The following is a 20,459-nucleotide window of genomic DNA, read 5'->3' as shown; positions in this document are numbered from 1 at the left end:
ATACGATCGCCCCACTAAAAATGAGGAAGAGTAAACACAGAGTGCACTTGAACTCTTGGTTCACTCCGCACCTCAAAACTTTGAGAGCAGAAAAAAGAAAATGCAAAGCCTCCTGGAGACAACTACCCACCACTGAAAATAAAACCAATCTGAACAACATATCGACCCTATACAAGAAAGAAATAATAAACACTAAACGGGAAACATATAATAATAGGATCTCCCAAGCAAACTCAAACTCAAAGGAACTCTGTAATCCTAAAAGAGGTGAAAGCCTTGATTCCACCTACAGACAACTGCCTGAAGGACAAACTTTGGTGCACCAATATTCAGAACGCCCTAATGTATTAAAGTACCCTTCTACAGAATAAAATGGTGGAAAAAAAGCCAATCTACCTAATCCAGACACAACCACCAGCACCCCTACGACCACTTCCAAACCTTCACAACAATTCAGTTTCTCTAAAGTCTCCACCCTCGAGGGGGAAATAATCATCCTATCACGAAAACCATCAAACTGCCAAGGAGACAAATGCCCAGCACAAATTATCAAAGATGCTGCGAGAGACCTCTCACCCTTTATAACCAAACAAATCAATGCCTCTTTTGTATCAGGTACCATGCCTGGCAACTTAAAGGAGTCCTGGGTCACCCCACTCCTTAAACAATCCCTTGAATCCTCCATCCCCACCAATTACAGGCCCATCACGAACAGTGCCTTTTCTACTCCAAATTTTAGACCGGGTGGCCTGTCTCCAGATTCAGGAGTATTTGGAGTCTAACCAACTTCTAGGAATCCGCCAATCAGGATTCAAGCCCCAACACGGCACTGAGACAGCACTGCTCAATCTCAAAGCAAAGATTGACGTACTTGGAGACAAAGGAAACTCAGCCGTGCTACTACTCCTCGATCTCTCGGCCGCCTTTGATTTGGTGGACCCTAAAGTACTCTGCAATCACCTAGACTCGGCTGCTCATTTTGCACAGGATGCCATTATCTGGATCCAATCCTTTCTGAGTTACAGGACCATGAGTCTTCTCTCCCTTTGCAGCAGCTGACCCTCTTCCCATTACATGTGGCGTGCCGCAGGGCTACTGCGTTTCACCCACATTGTACAATATATTTGCTACGCCTCTATTCGATGATCTGGACCACTTGGGTGTCACCTACACTATTTATGCTGATGATACCCAGATTCTTATACCGTTTACCGGGGATTATAATAAGGATACAGCCTTAGTAAAATAATTTACCTCAGCATCCAGGCATGGATGGCAACCCACGGTCTATGCCTGAATGATGACAAAACCGAGCTCCTCATCCTAGGAAGTTCATTCAACATCAACAAACTCAGGCCCCAAATATACCTACTTTAACATTGATGGCACCCTCATTAAAGTTGCAAAAGAGTTAAAATCCTTAGGTTTCTACCTTGACTCTACCCTTACCTTTGCCAAACAGGTCAATGCCTTGGCCTCGGCCTCTGCGTATACCTGCAAGTTGATCAGAGCTGGTAAACCCTTTCTATCTAAAACAAGCTGCACCATATCTGCCACAGCCCTCCTTTAGTCCAAGTTGGACTATTGCAACGCCCTTTACATGGGCACCAGCAAACACATCACTTACAAGGTTCAAATTCTCCAAAATAACGCTCTGAGAGCTCCACAGGGCATTGCCAGAAAAGAACATGTATCAGAGGTTAGGAGACAATAAAATTTGCTGACTATTAGTGATAAAATCAGGCAAAAAACTGTCACTAATTCACAAATGCCGTAACAATGCAGCCCCTCGCTACCTTATGGAAAGAATCAAAAGAAATACCTCAATCCGATCCTCTAGGACTGCAAACTTAAATTGCCTAGCCATACCTAGATTTAAACTTTCTAAAGCTAGTGGTAACAGCTTCCCGGTCAAAGCTGTGCCGATATGGAATTCTCTCCCCCCTTCCCTGAAGGAGGATCAAACCTTCCTCAAACTCAGACACAACACCATCAAATGGCTCAGAGAAAATGACCACTAACACTGGAATACTCCTTATCCACATGTATAATTATAGCTTCAACCTCTAGCCCTGACTGTACACTGTACATAGAGAATCTGCTGTCAGTCTCACTGTAAACTATGTAACTATTGTAAATTGATGTAACCACTGACTGACCGCTCCTTTTTCTACTTTAACTCTGTGTATGTTGCTTATAATACTCTATATATTACTGTAATTTGATGTACTTTTATTCATGTAACTTTGTAACCCTAAGACTAAAATATTCTTGTACCATCTCACTTTTGCGCCCTGATACCTTCGGGTCTGGTGCGCATTACAAACAAACAAACAAACCAACAAACTAAGGAGAACTGTTTGAACTTGAACAAGGTCAATCTTAAAGACTTTTTATCTAACTTTCTTGAACTTGGGGAAGGGAAGCTAAAGATAAACTGGGAGCTGGAAGAAGCTCAGAATTTTGTGTTGATCACCATTCTTTGATTATTGACTTCCCTACACACTGTTTAGCTTTAGTCGTGAGGGCAAGCATAGTTTTTGGACACTGACGTTTAAGTTGAATTCTTTGATTCAGACTTTCCTTAGTTTTTTTCAGATAGGGAAATCCTCCCTTTGTACTGGGCAAGTTGTTCCTTCTACCATCCTGACATTTAAGTTAATAAATATTGTTTGTTTTGAACTTAAGGCTGGTGTCTGTGTCTTGCTTCATGATGCCTTCACAAGCCATAATAAAATCTCAAGGACAATATACATCGAATGCAGTTGCTTTTGTAGCATACAATGTTCTATGGCCCAGGATTTAGAGAGTAAATTGTCTAGAGGTAATGTTAGTTTTTCAGTGCTTCTAATTTACTTTTCCATGCAATTGTTTTTTAGATGGCAGACTCTAGTAGGTGGATTCTTGCTTCATGTGTCCTGGAAACTGGGGTGGGTAGAGATCAGCAGTAATTCCAGGTACAGTGATTTGTAATATATTTTTCTATTGAACATTGTAACCTAACATAGGTATCATGTATACAATAACATAATGCTGATTGCATGCTCAGGTAAATTGTGTACAACTTTCCCCCAGAGGCTCAATGTGACCCAAGCCGTGGTACTCTGTAGGCTAGACTGTTTCAATATCCTCCTTCTGAATCTACCATCATCCACTGTGCGACCCCTCCAGCTAATCCAGAATAGGGCAGCGTAACTTATCCTTGGCCTTAAAGCCAGGGACCGCATCTCTCCTGCACTAAAAAGTCTTCACTAGCTCCCGGGTGCTGCACAGATTTAATTAAAATCCCTCTGCATCAAGGTGGTCTGGGCCCGGGGACCACACTATCTTTAACTTTACCTTTCTAAATACTCCCCCTCTAGACCATTACACTCCTCTGGCTCAAACTCTGTGTGTAAACCGTTTTGCTAAACAGAGGGCTGGGGTTTGTTTGCTTTCCTCAGCTGACGCCCTACTATGGAACAGCCTCCCCCTCCCCTGCGCCTTGAGCAGGATCTTCTTAATTTCCGTAATCTCCTTAAGACTCTCCTCTTTACCTCCTCCTTTCCTTCTTCTCTCCCCTGCTAATCCCACAGTTACTGCAATTGGTGTTCTGGGCCCCTATGCATCCTTGGGGCCCTGGACTCCCACACCCAACTGGCCCAGCTCCTGTACCTGCACTTGCACTTACATCTTCCGCCCTGTTGGCTCGCACTTACAAACCCCTAGCAGCTCCTGGCTGTGTAGCACTCAACATTCCTAGCACTTCATCTGTGACTCACCCATGGGCTCAGACTCCACAGCACTGACCCCTGCCTTCTTCCTTGCTGCACTTGTACGTTCTGAATACTCACAAGGCATAGTAGGTTTGTCCAGTCCCCCCTCCAGCCCCCACTGCTCTTATATATTGTGTTTTTAGTGTATTTTAATTTATTTCCCACTCCTGCACCTTCCCTGCCCTGTGGGAGCTTTGAAACAGTATTTCTTATTGTATAAGCGCCTAACAGGCAAACAATAAATAATATAAACTAACCCTACCAATAACGAAATAACGAATGATTTGACATTTTACACGTGTACAAACATAATCCCATGTCTACATGTTAAGCTCTTCTATCATTTTTTTGTTACGAGATAAATAGGAGGATTTTAGTATCTCAGCTATTCACTTTGCTTTAGTTGAGCTATCCTCGTACCTCAGGACACTGTACAGGGGTGTAGGGGTTTTAGACCTTCATGAACTGTATCCACACAGCCAGTCTGAGGAGGAAAAGAGGAGTGACCACTACATTGGCCACTGCACATTTTGAGGAACCTGAGGGCATCCTCATTTCTACTCCCCCCTGGACCCGCCTCTGAGGTGGCCAGGGAAAGGCCATCGCTCTTGGATCCCGACCCTGGGGGTGAATATACGAGGGAGGATCACCTGGGTGGAAGGACCTTGAGGAGTGGGGAGATGATGTCTTTGGACGACACATGGTATCCCCCCTTTCCCTTGTCAGAACTAACACCCCCCCTGCCTTTGTAGGTTATTGTCAGTATTTCCCTCTTTTTTACACACCAAATGTCCCACAAGCATCTAACTTTAAGACTGGGACGAGGAGGAGGCAACTGGGAGTTATGCACACTTCCATTCATTCACACCACTTTGGTACTGAGATAAGGAAGAGGACTGTGGAGGAGTACCATTGCAATAGCCAGGCATGTCCAGCTGCTAGGCTTAACTATGGTCAGGCACTTAAAGGAAAGGACTTACACCTGCAACCACTTAACTGGCAACAGCTGCATAAAAAGGGAGACTGCCAGGCAAATAATGAGACAAAACAGCCTGGAGAGAAAGGCGCGGCTGGCAGACGTGGAGCAGGCTGTAGAGGGGCCGGCGGGAAGGGTGCCATGTGCAGCAGAAGGGTGAAGGAGACGCTGGGGCCCGAGAGGGCCGCAGGACGGTTGAGATACCTGCAGTTCCCCTTGCCATGTGTCCACAGCTGGAGCTATGGGACACAGGGATCCACTGATCTCTGCAGGCTGAACCAGTAATGTTCAAGGCCGGTGAGCGCTGCTCACTGGAGCTCCTAAGAAGCACAAAAAGAGCGAGCGCAAGACAGAAAGGAGAGAGAAGATGCCCAGGGGAGCGCTGAAGGCCGTGAGTGTAAAAAAGGGAACACTCGTACTGGGGCGCTCCAGGAGCTGGAAGCCAGCATATGTAAAAGCCGAACAAACCTGAAAATGATGATAATTGGTTTTGGCAACTAAGTTGAAGGGTACTTAAATTACGAACAAGCTGCAAAGTGTTAACAATACTTTTCCTTTCTTCAAAACTTTTATTTAAATAGAGAGTCGTACAACAAATGGCACACGTGGTGCCGCACCTTTTGGCATTGCAGAATATTCACACCAGACAACATAGCACAATATTGCAATCCTACCTTAAACAGCTCAGAACCATTACTCTGTGTACAATTGCACAGTCTCCTGGACGGTCCCTTCCAGTTCATCCATTTGCCTTTCGTACACCTCCGCATCAGAGCCAGCCAAATAAAGTCTTAGCAGGTTCCAAATATCTTTGGGGCGGCAGGTGGACGGGACATTGAGTATATATTCCTCCTCTTTTTCGTTCGTGTATACAAGGTTGTGCATTCATTTCTCTGCATTAGGAGCATGTTTTGATTTCCAGTACCTCTCTTTGCTACAGCGCATGCAATATTGAAAAAACATTGTGTAACCGAGGTTTTACCTATATCCCCCAACAAATATATTTTTTTTATTTTTATTTTTTTAAAACAATTTTTATTTTACTTAACAACACACCAAACATTACAATACTTGGGACTCCCATCATCAATTTTAGCATCATAGCATTACATTCAGCATTCTTCAGTCCCGTCCCCTCGCTCCCCCCAACTTGAGCCAATATGTCTGTGTATTCTGCAGTCGAGTTTACCGTCATCTCTTTATCCGTGTCAGCATCGCTCTGATCGGACTGGGGTGGCCTCTCATGGTGGCCACCAGCTGCCTCCATTCAATTAGGGGTCCTACCTCTTCCTCCCCTCCTCTGCAAACCGTGTCAAACCAAACAGCCGTTTCTGCCTCTGCCCATTTTAAGAGGTCAGCCCACCACAACTCTATCCTTGGCCTCTGGGCTGCCTTCCAGCACATTGCTATCCTTCGTTTGGGCAGGATGTATGCTAAGTCTTTCATTTTGCTTATGTGCCTCAAGTTACGTGGCCTAGGGAATCCCCCCAACATGCATGCCCAGGCCGACTCCACCTCCAGTGTAATGCCAATTCCTGCCAGACGTGTCTTCAATTCTTGCCAAAACAGCCCCACCTCAGGGCAGGCCCAGAACATGTGTAGTAGCCCAGCCTCTTCCTCCCCGCACCTGGGGCATTTCTGAGTCATTTGGCCACCAAACCTGGCAATCCTGCTGGGGGTGAGGTATGCTCTATGTGTGATATACAATTGGATCTGCTGGAGCCTTGCGTTCCGGGACACTTTTTTATATCTTTGAGCTCTGTTCCAGAGCCCGTCCGACATAGGCTCTCCCACTTCTTCCTCCCAAAGGTGTCTCAATTGGGTCAATTCCCTCCCCACCTTGGACCCCAGCAGCTCGTATATGCGGGAAATCTCATGCCCACCCTCTGAGATATCATATATAGCCTCCATGGTGGCATCCGGTTGTCCGGTTAGCACCGCAGTTGGCCACTTCGCTCGCACTCTCTTGACAATTCTGGTGTATGTTATATACTGCCCCTTATGCACCCGATATCTTCTATCAGGTTCGGGAACTCTAATGCCTCCCCCTCCATCCATATGTCCCCCAGGGTGGCCAGGCCCACTGGTTCCCAATACTTGCGGACCCCTTGTATCAGCTGGGGGTCCTCTCCGCATAGTGCTGCTAGCGGCACCTGCATAGAGTACGGAGCCGGGTGTCCTGCCATCTGCCATGCTCTGTGCCACATCTACCATCCCAGTACCAGCAGCCCCCCCATCCCCAGGACCCTTGACTTGGGCAGCCATACCACTTCTTGTGGTGTGGGAGAAGGGAGTCGGTTCTTTGCATAGCAGCCTGGATTCTGCCGTCTCCTCGTCAGACAGCCATCTCGCTACGTACTGCAGCTGCCCTGCTAGATAGTATAGCTCAAAGTTTGGCAGGTTAATCCCTCCCCTGTCGCATGAGTTTTGTAGTTTCGAGAGGGCCACCCTATTCCTGGAGTTGCTTCAAATGAATCCCCGACACAGGCTATGGAGGCTAGCGAAAAAGCGACTTGGGATCACACGTGGAATGTTAACAAAGAAATGCAACAGTCTGGGCAAGACTACCATTTTTAGCAGAGCAGCTCTCCCCTCCATAGCCAGGGGTAGCCTGGACCAGAAACCCATGCTGTTTTTAATTCCCTCTACTGCTTTTACTGTGTTGTATATAGGTTCCTCTTCTGCTGTATGGTGTATGTAAATTCCGAGGTATCGGAATGACTTGACGTGCCAGGGTATCGGTAATATTGGCAGGCTCCCGGCAAGACAAGCTTGTATTTCCCCAGAGGGAACACGCTAGACTTCCTGGGGTTAACCGCTATGCCACAGAGAACGGCAAACTGCTCCATCACGTCCAAAATGTATTGCATGTTCTCCTCTGGGTAGCGCAAATACAGCAGAATGTCGTCCGCATATAACGAAACAAGATGCATGCCACCCGCAGTACGAATACCTGTCTCCTCGTATTGTTGTCTCAGACAGATGGCCAGTGGCTCCAGCGCTAATATGTATAACGTGGGCTACCATGGGCAGCCCTGTCTAGTGCCTCTGCTTAGTTGCCATTTGTCCGATATGAGAGCACCGGTTTTAACCCTGGCAATCGGGGAGCTGTATAACATTTTCACCCACCTGCGGTACCCCAGCCCCATTCCATAGCCCTCTAGGGTCACGATCAGCCAGGGTCATCTCACTGAGTCGAAGGCCTTGACCGCGTCCAGTGAAACTATTGCCATTGCGCCTCGGTCTTCTTTCGTTTGGTCAATAAAATGGTGCAATCTTTTGAGATTCTCAGTTATGTTCCTGCCCGGTACATAGCCCGTTTGGTCGGTGTGTATCGGTTTACCAATGACGGCCTTAAGCCTGTTTGCCAGTATAGCAGTGAGGATTTCGCTATCCTGGTTGAGCATCTATAAGGGCCTATACGACCCACAATCCGTGCTGGGCTTGCCCGGCTTCAGAAGCGGAATAATCACCGCCTCTCGCAGGGTCTCTGGTAGCCTGCCTTGCTCATACGACTCGTTAAGCATGGCCAGCAGCGGGGGAAGTAGCTCCTATTTATAGGTTTTATAAAATTCACTCAGAAGCCCATCTGACAGGTGGCGAACCACTAGTTTGAGTTCTTCCAATGTAATAGGGGCATCCAGGTCAGCGCGTTCTGCCTCATCTAGGGTGGGTAGGCCCATGTCCTCCAGTGTTACCTGAATTCCGTGGTCTCTTGGACCACCTGGGTCCTCGTAAAGATGTTTATAGAATCTCAGGAACTCTTCATTCACCCCCTCCTGGGTATTCTGGGTCCGCCCTCCCTCCCCTTGGATTTCTCTGATCACCGTTCGCGGCTTCTCGTTCTTGTATACCGAGGCCAGCAACCTGCCCGGCTTATCTCCCCCTGCATGCTGTCTCTCCACGTATTTCTTATAGCTCAATTTGCATAATCTGTCCCAGCATTCCCCACTCGCTTGTTGTAACTGCCTTATCCTGTCCCTGTCATCCCTAGTTGTGCCTCCTTCGCGCATCCTGCCCTCCAACTCCTCCTCGATTCCCTTCAACTCTTGCTTTATGCCCCCCTGGAGCCCCCTAGACTTCGAAATGGCAACCCCCCGAAGAACCATCTTGAACGCCTCCCATACAGTTTCCATAGAACTAACACTACCAGTGTTTATCTCAAAGTACTCAATGATCGCCTCTCTTAAGCCCTCCCTGAATCCCAGGTCCTGCAGAGCCTCGCGCTGAGTTTCCAAGTGGGAATCCGCGCCCTGAGAGGTTGATGCCGCCACTCCAGGACCAGGGGGGAGTGGTCCGAGAGCACCCTGGCTTTATATTCCGCGCCTTCCATCTCTCCTGCCAATTCCATGGAGGCAAACATATAGTCTAATCTTGTATGAAGGTCGTGCGGTGCCGTATAATGCGAATATTGTCTATCCACTGGGTGCAGCTGCCTTGAGACGTCAGCTAAGTCGAAGTCTCTCAGGAGGGCCTGTAGCACCTTGGCTGCTGGGGATGGTTTGTCCATCTTACTATCCGATCTATCAACCTTAGGATTAAGTACACAGTTAAAGTCCCCCCCCCCCACCCACAGGATCCCACCACTCAGCAGAGGGCCGATTTTGCCATACAGGGTCCTAAAGTAAGCCGCTGTATCCTGGTTAGGGGCATATGAATTTACAATACACACTTCTCGGTTTTCCAGTATACCCTTTGCAACGATCAATCTGCCATCTGGGTTACCCGTTACCTGAAGCAGCTGGAATGGCACCTACGGCGCCACCCAGATGAGAACTCCTCTAGCGTAGGCCGAGTATGTGGCTCCCATCAGGCACCCTCTCCACTTCTTTTTGACCACCTCCAATTTCTCCCTAGTGAGGTGGGTCTCTTGCAATAATGCTATATCGATCCTCATCCTCTTCAGATATATCATCACCTTGTTACGTCTCAGGTAGCTGTTGAGGCCCCGGACATTCCAGGTAACCACCTTAAGACACCCTGGCGCCATAACCATGATATCCCGCACTCCTTCTCTGCCTCTTATCCCGCCTGTTATGGTTCACGTTTTGGCTCAATACCCTTTCCCTCCCATCAAACGTCCCCCCGACCCCCTTCCCAACACCCCATTCCCCAACTTCAAACCACTGCACACCCTCCTCACCACCCCTTCTTTGGCCCCAACCCCAACAAGTGCCCAGCTCCATCCCTGGATCAGGCCCCCCCATGTTTGGTTCTGCCCCAGAAGGCCCCGGCCCAGAACCCAGATGGTGTCACCGGACTACCAGTGACCTAACTAACTATTTGTCATGGGGGTATGAGGTCATGCTCCGTGTAGCTCCTATATTTATATCAAAGTTTCTAATGCCACTGTAACTGTAGCTCTCAACCCACTCCGCCGATTATATGCAATGCTACATTCAAGCCCCATTGTCATAGGCTGCGGCACCTAGGGCGCTACAGACGCATGTTACTTATCTCCACCTTCAGTTCCCTGGATATCCGATTCCCGGGGACAGCTCTGCGCGTCCAACCATCCCATGGCATCCTCCGGGGTGTCAAAAAACAAGGTTCTGCCCTTGTGGAATACCTTCAGTTTAGCTGGGTATAGCAGCATGTACCTATGGCCCGCTTCCCACAATCTTCTTTTCACGGACCCGAAGTTCATGCTACTGCGCTGTACTTGAAAGGTATAGTCCGGATATGCCGTTATGTTCGTTGCCCCTCTTTGTATTGTGCCACCCTTCCAAAAGTGTTCAAGGATTTTTTCCCGGTCTCCATATTTTAAGATCTTGGCTATCACCGGCCTCGGAGGGTTCCCCGGTGGCGGCTTCCTCGCCAGGGCCCTGTGCGCCCTCTCTACAGCGAACCCCTGGGACAGGGCTCCCCGGTTATATCCTGCAATAACATTGACTCGATGTATTCCGTAGGGTTGGTTCCCTCAGCTCCTTCTGGCAATCCGATAATACGGATGTTGTTTCTTCGGGCGCGTCCCTCCGCCTCCTCCTCCTTACTCTCCAGGTTGCCCACACGTTGTACCAAGGCGTGAAGTTCAGATTTGTGGGCCGCGCAGGCCGCCGTGTTTGGGGCCACCTCTTTTTCCAGGTCCTCCATGCACTCTGCGAGCAATCTTAAGTCTTGCCGGAGAAGATTTACATCCTCCTGCACCGCTCCGAATTTGAGCTCAAGTGCAGCTTCCAGTTCGGCCATTGCTAGGCCCAGTTTGGTCTCCCAGGCCACTTTCAGGTCTGCAGTTGCCGCAAGTACCTCCTGGTTGTCCATAATGTCTGGGCCTCCGACAGGAGTCTTGTCTTTCTTCCTGGCCCCTTCAGCACTTGGTGGTGTTTTGGCAAATTCATCCAGTGTGGGCTGCTTGCCTTTCAATCAGATGGGCTTGTTGGACATCTTGATGCATCAGAGTTAGGTGGGCCAGCCCCAGCGTGTGCTGTCCTCTTTTCGAGCGTGCCAAGTTTCCCAATAAAATCCGGGCACATCCCGGTCGTTCCAGGGGTGTCCTCCATCAACTTCTCTTATTTCCGGAATTGACTGTGTCCTCCCACGTAACCTTGTGGGTTTGTTCCTTCCTCACAGGACTCGGGTTCTTGCCCCAGTCGACCTAGATACCAGGGCTTCCGTCTAGCACTGGTGTGGCTCTGCGGGCTCTAATGGCCTCCCTTGCCAGTTCCCACTTTCAAGAGGCGACCCCGTGCGCCTTCATCTGCATTTACCATTCACGGCCACCTCGGGCACGTTGTGCGCGCTCCTTCGTTCCCACTACCAACGACTGCCAGTCACTGTATAACGTCTGAGCCTGTCTGTGCCCCATGGGTGGCTGGATCATCATTTATAAAGTAAACGTGGGCATGTCTTATGATTCTTTTTCTCCCCTCGCAGGATTCTCAAACTTAGGTGGCCCGGTACCTAACACGCATTACTGTTTGCTCTGAACTGTGGTATACTAGGGTGCTTTTTCTCCCCTCGCAGGATTCTCAAACTTAGGTGGCCCGGTACCTAACACGCATTACTGTTTGCTCTGAACTGTGGTATACTAGGGTGCTTTTTCTCCCCTCGCAGGATTCTCAAACTTAGGTGGCCCGGTACCTAATACGCTCTACTGTTTGTTTGCTCTAATTGTGGTAACTTGGGCTTGCCGCTCACTCCCTGTCTGCGTGCTCTCGTTTCGTCTGTCACCGCCCCCTCCCTCCTACTCCATGGTTCTCTCTGTCTCACCTATCTTCTCTAACTGCTTCTCCATCGACTATCCTGCTCTCCTCACTAAATCTGGTAGGAAAAAGTTTAAAAAGGACATCCTGGTCTCCAACCCAGGCCTCCCTATCGCCGACACCTACACTAATGCCTGCTCTAAGGAAACTCTCACTGACATCCTCTTTTTCGTGCCTTCGCCCGACCTATGGACCCTTCATATGGTCTCTGTGCTCTCTCCTTTCTCCTCCTCTCCCATTAATGGTGGCACCCGTTGGGATGTCCTATTGGCCCCCTTCCGCTCCTCTAAGGCCATCATTAATGTCTACGCTAATGGGACCATCTTGGTCCAAGGCCCCCAGGCCAACCTTCATCTCTTCGATAGACGCTTCCCACACCTCATCAACTTCCTCTCCTCTCCTGCTGTCCCCCCTCCTCTATCCTTGGCTACCTTGCCTCTACCCTCCCTCCCTGCCCCCTCTCGTGCTCCTTCTTCACCTCCTTCCTCAATACCTCCGCAGGGCGTACCTCTGATCTGTACCCCTCCCCGGAAGTTCTTCAAGGATGGCAGCCTTCTCCACATTGCCACTCTAAACACTCCCTCTGCCATCAAGCACTCCTCCGATATCTGTCACCTTCTTGAGGAACTGGACCTCGACGTCCTCTGTCTCACTGAGACATGGTTCACAGCCAGCTCTGCCACCAGCTTTGACACACTCCTACCTGACGGTTACAAGATCCTCTCCATGCCCAGGCCTAACCGTGCAGGGGGTGGTGTTGCCCTTATCTTCCCTGAGTGGATTCCTGCCACTGTCACTCCTACGCAGACCTACTCCTCTTTTGAATGTCTTGTCTGCCGACTCTCTCTCTCTCCTAGCCATTCCCTTACCGTGGCTACTATCTATCGGCCACCTGGTCAAATTTCCTCCTTCCTCTCTGAGTGGGCTGACCTCTCCTCCTCACTCCTGTCCTCAACCACTCAACTCCTCTTTCTTGGCGACTTCAACATCCACCTTGATGCCTCCAGTCCCCCCACTGGTCTCTTTCGTGACCTCTGCGACTCTCTCTCACTCTCTATTCTCCCGTCTGGGCCTACTCACTCTGCTGGGCACACTCTTGATGCTCTGATCTCTTCTGACCTTCCCCTCTCCGTCCCTCTCTCCACTCCTCTCTCCTGGAGTGATCACTTTCTCCTATCCTCCCACCTCGCCCTCCCTACCCCACAGGCAAAGCCACCCTCTTCACTGCCACCCACCTTCTCGGTCATCCGACCCATGAAGTGTGTGTCAGTTGAGGCTTTTGCTGCTACCTTCTCTCCCCCCCCTGCCCCTTCGGCTGACTCGCACCCTGACACAGCCCTCTCCATGCTCCACTCTGCTATATCTGATACTCTTGATATCCTTGCCCCCGTCATGAGAATCCGCCTGAAGCCCAAAGCCAAATGTAACTCCTGGTATGACTCGGATCTCGTCACCCTAAAACGCAAGTGCAGGGTTGCCGAGAGGAAATGGCGTGCTTCATGTTCATCCTCTGACAAACTGGCCTGCCGCCTGCTTCAAAGGCAGTACCGGCTCTCTGTTCTCACCAAGAAGAGAGCCCTTATCCAAGCCCGCATCTCTGCGGCATCAAACAACTCCGCCGAACTCTTTAAAATCTGCAAGGAGCTGGCCAACCCTGTTGCAGTCTCTACCTCTCCTGTCCCCTCCCAGGCCCTCTGCACTGCACTGGCCTCTCACTTCATCTCTAAAACTCAGGACATCCTGTCCTCGCTCTCCTCCTTTCACCTCCCTCCCTCCCTACCCTGTTCTTCCTCTGGCCCATCTGCGGTCAACCCTCCTCCCTCTTTCTCTGCCTTTCCACCCTTCTCTGCTGACGAGGTTTCCAGACAAGTCCGATCAATGAAAGTCTCGTCTAAACAGGTTCACCCCTGTTCCTCCAAAACTATCAAGGACCACATCGACTCCCTGGCTCCTGCCCTGGCTGACTTTTGCAACCACTCCTTCGCCTCTGGAGTCTTCCCTTCCCCCCTCAAGCACTCCCTTGTGCACCCTCTTCTCAAGAAACCCTCTTCCGACCCCTCCTGCCCGGCTAACTATCGCCCTATCTCCATCACTCCCTTCCTGGGCAAGCTCCTGGAGAAACTGGCCATCTCCCAGCTTAACCTCCATGCTGAATCTGTTGGTAGTCTTCATGACCATCAATCTGGCTTCAGAGCTGCCAGAAGCACGGAAACTGCTCTCCTGAACATCCGTGAAGACCTGCTCTTGAACCTCGATTCCAACACTCCGTGTGTTCTCATTCTGCTCGATCTCTCCTCTGCCTTTGACACTGTCAACCATGCCATCCTGCTCAACCGTCTCCGGGAAAACCTGGGTATCACTGGTCAGGCTCTGGCGTGGCTGACCTCTTTCCTTTCAAATCGACCCTCCCAGGTCCAACTGGGGTCCTTCCTCTCCGACATCTTTTTCTCCACCTGTGGTGTCCCCCAGGGATCTAATCTCTCTCCCTGGCTGTTCAACCAGTATCTGGCACTCCTTGCCCACCGCATCGCCGCTCTCTGCCCTAATTTCCAGTGCTATGCGGACGATACCCAGCTCATTTTCAGGCTACCCTCAGCCTCCCCCTCTCCTTCCCTCATCTCTGACTGTCTGTCTGCTATCCAAGAATGGTGTGCCGCCAATGACCTCTGCCTTAATGCCAGTAAGACTGAGATTCTACTCATCGGTACTCCCACTCCCTCCTTCCCTCCAGCTCTCTGGCCTGCCTCCCTTGGCCCCCTCCCTGCTCCTACCTGCAAGGCAAAAAACCTTGGGGTCATCTTCGACTCCACACTCTCCTTCTCTCCCCATATTTCTGACGTCGCCAAGAGGTCACACTACCAACTGCACCTCCTCAGAGGTATTCTTCCCTTCCTCTCCTTCCCCCAGATGCTCACTGTCTCCCGAGCCCTGGTTCTCTCGAAGCTGGATTACTGTAACAGCCTCTATCTTAATCTGCCTGCCTCCACTCTCCGCCCTGTGCAACTCATCCAGAACAGAACTGCGAGACTTGTCCTTGGCCTCAAGCCCAGGGACCGTATCTCTCCAAGACTGAAATCTCTACACTGGCTCCCAGTGGCTGTGAGGATAAAGTTCAAAACCCTCTGCATTGTCCACAAGGCCTTCTGGGGCCTGGGTCCTAAATACCTTCAACTCTCTCTTCCCAAATATCTTCCTCCCCGAGCCCTTCACTCATCCGCCTCCAACTCCCTCATGGTCAGCCGTTTCTCGAAGCAACGGGCTGGGGGTAGATCTCTCTCCGCGGCAGGGGCCTCCCTCTGGAACAGCCTTCCTGCCTCCCTGAAACTTGAGGAGAACCACCTCCGGTTCCGGAAGCACCTCAAAACCTTCCTCTTTGCTTCTGCTTTGTCTCTCCCTCTCCCCTGCTGAACAGCTAATTAATTCTTCACTAAACTGCACTGATCCTGCAACTGGACCACTCTAAACGGCCTTCGGTCCTGGGCCCAGCCACTGATCCCCTGGAACCCCTCTGCACTGCGGGACTGTCTCTGTATCCCTACAGCCCCCCCCCCTTCCCCAGCACTTGTTCTGCACTTACCTTGCACTTGCCACCAGCTGGCCCTTTTTTCTTATTTATTACTTTACGCCACTTACCTAACTGCACTTCCCCCCCTCCCCTTCCACTTTTTCCCCCTCCCCCACCCCTGCACTTGCGCGATCTGAATGACACCTGGCCTAGTAGGATCGTTTGTTATGTCTCCCCTTGTTCCTCCCCTCCCTGCCTCGTCGCGCCTTGAAACACCTGTGTATAGGCGCGTTACAAATACCATATCATATCATATCATATCATTCATTATACCATTGTGCTGGCTAGCCTCCACAGGATGATGTAGTGGAGCTTGTTGCAAGTAGGGTTGCAGGTGTGGGCTTACACTTCTCAGCCTCCTATTGCGGCGCTGTGTTTAATGTGTTCCGGGCATTTCAGCGTGTTACCAGCTGTCTGTTGGCAGCTACAATGCTCGTGTCTCTGTTCCTGTCGCCTCCTTAAAGGAGACAGCTGCTCCCAACGATGTCTCACTCTGAGCGTTCCGCTCGATGCACTGCATACAGGGCATCTCCCCACGCCTCTGTGTTTGCGCGTCTCCCTAGGCGTATGATCCGAGCAGTCGGTGTGACGCCAGAGGATCTCATGCTCTTACACCCGGGGCCGAGCGTTTGTATTAATCTCGGTGCGCACTGGGCAGACCGTCCATTGCCAACCCCCCCACTGGTTCTGGGCTCCTCGTCAGTCACCCCGTGTCCCCTGCCGCCGGGTCGCTGCACCATACTAGATGCACCCAGCTATCGGTGCCAGTTCGCTCAGGACCTCGGGTGCAAGTCAGCTCGCCCCCACTTTTCCGTCCGCCGTGTGCAGTGTATACGTGACTCCCATCAGAGTCTCAGCATTCCAGGTCCTCCAGCGCTCACTCGACTCGCCCGCAGGAGGCCCCCCCCCGCACGGGTTCCGAGTGTCAGATCAGTCTCTTTGTCTTCCACGGGCAGCCATCTTGTTTTGTTCGCCACCGAGCTGCTGCACTTTTCTTTCAACTGGGTGCGGGTGAATCGCTGTACAAGTCTGTTTAAATTACAGCTCCCGTCATGCTCTGATTATTCATCGCCGTGCACACGCAATTCCGGCCGTCGTAGACAGTTTCTGCATGGCTATTTTCACCGGATCGGTTCAGGATCGGCAGGAGCCCCTCGGCAAACACTTCCACTTACATGGCCTTGTAGCCACGCCCCTCCCCCCAACAAATATTTGATTGGTGACAGAGTTGGTGGTATGTCCAGTATGGTATTTAGAGTAGCTGCCACTTCACCCTAGAATGCCAGGAACGGGGGACATCCCCCAATACATGTGAAATTAATCGGCTTGCGCCTTACCACATTTCCCACATTCATCAGTTGCGTCGGAGGAGAATTTAGCATGTCTAGCTGGCGTATAATGCAAATGATTAAGGATCTTATCAATCTAAAGCCTGCATTAATTGAGATTGTTTTGGTCAACTGGCAGTAACTAGTCCATGTATTCTCCTCCGAAGTTTTCCCCAAGTCCCGCTCCTATACAGTTTGCATCGCATTTTTCGATTTGAGGTGAGACTGAAGCAGGTTGTACAATCTAGAAACTCCACGTCTGGATCCATCTTCAACTACAATTACATTAATACACTTGTGGGTCTCTGGCTAAGTGGGGAAAGAAGGCCACTTCCTGCGCAGCGCTGCCATCATACAGTAGTACTGCAGCATCCGGAGAGCACCACAACCCAGCTTATGTGAATAGTCTGCCCAGGACACAAACTTTCCTTCCTGACGCATGTCCCCCATCATCAGTTGACCCAGCGCATCCCAAGATCGTCTGATTTCACTCACAAACGTTGGAAGGATATCAGGGAAATTCCATAGTGGACGGACCTATTATAGGGCGCTTTAATGTCCAGCCTGCTAAATATTCTCGACCAGGCGTTAACTGTAGTTCTAACAATGTAAAACGTGCAGGAGTCAACCTATCGGTCACTGAATAAAACCGATTTCAGGGCCGCAAGAGAAGCTCCATATTGCTCCAGCGACCTATGCACCGGCCTTGGCCCAGTAGCGTACCAGTGTCCCGCAAAATGAGCCTGTGCAGCTAAGTAATAGAGCTTGAAGTCAGAGGCTGCCAGTCCTCCAAGCTAATGGGGCTCTCATCTTTTCCCAGCTGATCTAGCCGTCCCATCCCACCCAAACAAACACTGGTGCCAGTGATCTGATCTTGTTGAAGAAGTTCCTTCCTGGCGATATAGGGACATTACAAAAAAAAATAACAACTTTGGAAGTCACACCATCTTCAGCAAGGCGATCCTCCCATACAACGAGATTGGGAATCCTGCCCACCACTTCAGTTTAGCCTCTAACTGTTGAAGGCAGACATCATGGTTATCAGGGTATAGCGACTGTTGCGTCCGGGATACAAGTATCCCCAAATACTTGATGTGCGAGGGGGACCAGCGAACACCCTGAGATCATTAGGTTCCACTGTGGCAGGTCTTAGGGGGAATATCTCAGATCTAGCACTATTTATCTTGTACCCCGAGTGTTTTGTAAATACACCTAGATCGCTCATGATTGGGTCAAGGTTCTGTTCGGGATCTCGAATGTACAGCAACACATCATCTGCGTACAGGGATATCACTTGAGGTGGACCGTCTATTCTGATCCCACGATGTCCATGATCATCTCTGATCAATGCCGCAAGCGGCTCAAATGTAAATGTAAATAGAGGGGGAGAAAGTGGACACCCCTGCCGGGTGCCCCTGCTCAGCGGGAATGGGGCAGAAATGTATTGATTTGTGCAAACTCAGGCCGTTGGCCAGAGGACAATAGTTTTTTTTTAAAAACACTCTTTATTGGCATTTTATAATAACGACCCCAGAACGTCCAACTCCCCTCCCAGCCCTCCTCCGCCCCCATCCCCCTAGTACATGCCCCCTTAGACACCTTTACCAACTTTAATTGAACAGTTTCAACAACTTCCCAGCCCCCCCCCCCCACCTCCTTCTGCCCTCCCCCCTCCAGTGTCCAGGTAGTCCTCCTGATTCCCACTCCCTCCACCGGCCACAGCATGCAGTCCTTCAGTGTCTATGATTTCTTAAGAATTGGGTGGGTCCACCGGCCGTTCACATGTTCATATTCACCCCTCCTTTTAACCCCCTCACATTCTCACCCCTACCTATATTTCTTCACGGTGGTCGTAAATCATTGTCTTTTGATAGTTCATTTAGCAATTGGGTCCAGTGAATCGTTGCATCCTCCGTTTCCGCCTCTGAGTCTGCATTCTGCAGCACCGTTAGTTCCGCCAAACCCCACCTCCGCACATCTTTCCGCCATAGGTTGATTGCTGGGCCCTGCGGGCATTTCCACGCTATCGCCATTCGGCGCTTAGCCAGTATGAGCAAAAACCGGCCCATTCTGTTCCGAATCCTGTGTCTTTTCCCCCCTGGCAGTTTGCCCCATAGGAAAATTTCCGGTCAACGTTCCCATCTGGTTTCCATCTGGTTCCCAGTACCCCATTCACTCCTTTAAGAACCTCGTCCCAATACTTGGCTGTTATCCCGCACTCCCATGCCATATGCCAAAACCCTGCCAGCGCCGAACCACTTCTAGGATATTCATATGATAGATCCCCGTTCATTGCCCGGAGTACCATATACCCTATGTAAAATATTAATTGGACCAACTGATGTTCTCCGGACTAAACCCCACTTCCCCCCGGTTGATCCCACACCAACATCGACTGCAGTTGTGCCACCACAAAATATTTTTCATTATTTGGGAGGCCCAATCCCCCTTCCTCTCTAGTTCTCTGCAGAATTTCTAAGGACACCCTCCTTCTCCCCACATCCCATAATAGCTCCCTAATCTTGACTTCCAACATTTTAAAGAATACTCTCTTTGCCACATATGGTATGTTAGTGAAGAAGTAAAGCAACCGCAGCAGGACCACCATTTTACAGAGCGCCACCCTTCCCATTAGAGAAAGGGGTAGTACCTTCCAGAACTGGATGGAGTCTCCTATTTTGGATAATGCCCTCCCTGTGTTCTGTACAAACATGTCTTCGATATCATGGAAAACCTGTATCCCCAAATATCAAAATTACTCTGTCTCCCATTTTATCCCCAGCTCTGGCAGCTCCTCCAATGGGCGATCCCGTAACCCCCCTAACAGGAACAGAACCGATTTCCCCGGATTGATGCGGAAACCCGACATGTGTCTGAAGTTCTGCAGTATCTCTAACAGCTCTGGGAGATATATCTTGGGGTCTACCACATACAGCAACAAATCGTCCGCATAGAGGGACACTATGTGCTTTTGTCCTCCCACTTCAATTCCAGCATCCATCATTTCCTGCCGCAGGAACACTGCCAACGGTTCCAGGCCCAGGGAAACAAAATTGGGGAGGCCGCACTCCCCTGCCCTGTTCCCCTTCCCAACTCCCACATCCCAGACACCCTATTATCAGTCCTCACCATCGCCAGCGGTTTTTTATACAATAGGGCCAACCATCTACAAATATTCTCCCCAAATCCAAATTCCCGCAGCACTCGAAACAACCATTTCCACTCTAGGGAATCGAACGCCTTCATAGCGTCAAATGAAGCTATCGCCATGTCGCACCGCTGTGATTTCGCTAGGTCCATAATGTGGTGCAACCGGGAGATATTGCCCAATATACTCCTGCCCCTGATAAACCCACATTGGTTCCGGGTGGACCAAGCTAGGCACAACTGCCGCCAGCCTAGCTGCTAGAATCTTCCCCAAGAGTTTCCCATCTACATTCAATAAGGAGATGGGTCGATACGCCCTCATTGATTCCGGGAGGCAACCTCTCTGGAAAGCCTCCTCATAAACCTTTTGGAGTTGTGGAACCAGGAGGTCAGCAAACACTGAGTAAAACTCCACCGGGAGCCCGTCACTACCCGGCGCTGTGCCTCTTCTCATTCTGCGGATCGCCCAGCGAATGTCCCCATCCT

The 20,459-nt window shown here is 50.3% G+C and overlaps 1 protein-coding gene across 4 annotated transcripts in view; it reads left to right on the top strand.

The window, feature by feature from the left end:
- Window positions 1–20,459, top strand: part of TMEM241 (transmembrane protein 241) — a 1,254,706-nt gene that overhangs the window by 181,742 nt on the left and 1,052,505 nt on the right. For 3 of the 4 annotated variants that reach the window (XM_069620898.1, XM_069620897.1, XM_069620900.1), the window contains exon 3: window positions 2,880–2,957. The exons of the other annotated variant lie outside the window; for it this stretch is intronic. In XM_069620898.1, the coding sequence (XP_069476999.1) occupies window positions 2,880–2,957 (78 nt within the window). The remainder of the gene's footprint in view (window positions 1–2,879; window positions 2,958–20,459) is intronic. 4 annotated transcript variants of the gene reach the window in all.

The sequence above is a fragment of the Ambystoma mexicanum genome, chromosome 5q, assembly GCF_040938575.1.
Source record: "Ambystoma mexicanum isolate Mex_15411 chromosome 5q, UKY_AmexF1_1, whole genome shotgun sequence".
NCBI lineage: Eukaryota > Metazoa > Chordata > Amphibia > Caudata > Ambystomatidae > Ambystoma > Ambystoma mexicanum.
This window is presented reverse-complemented; position numbering and strand designations above follow the sequence as displayed.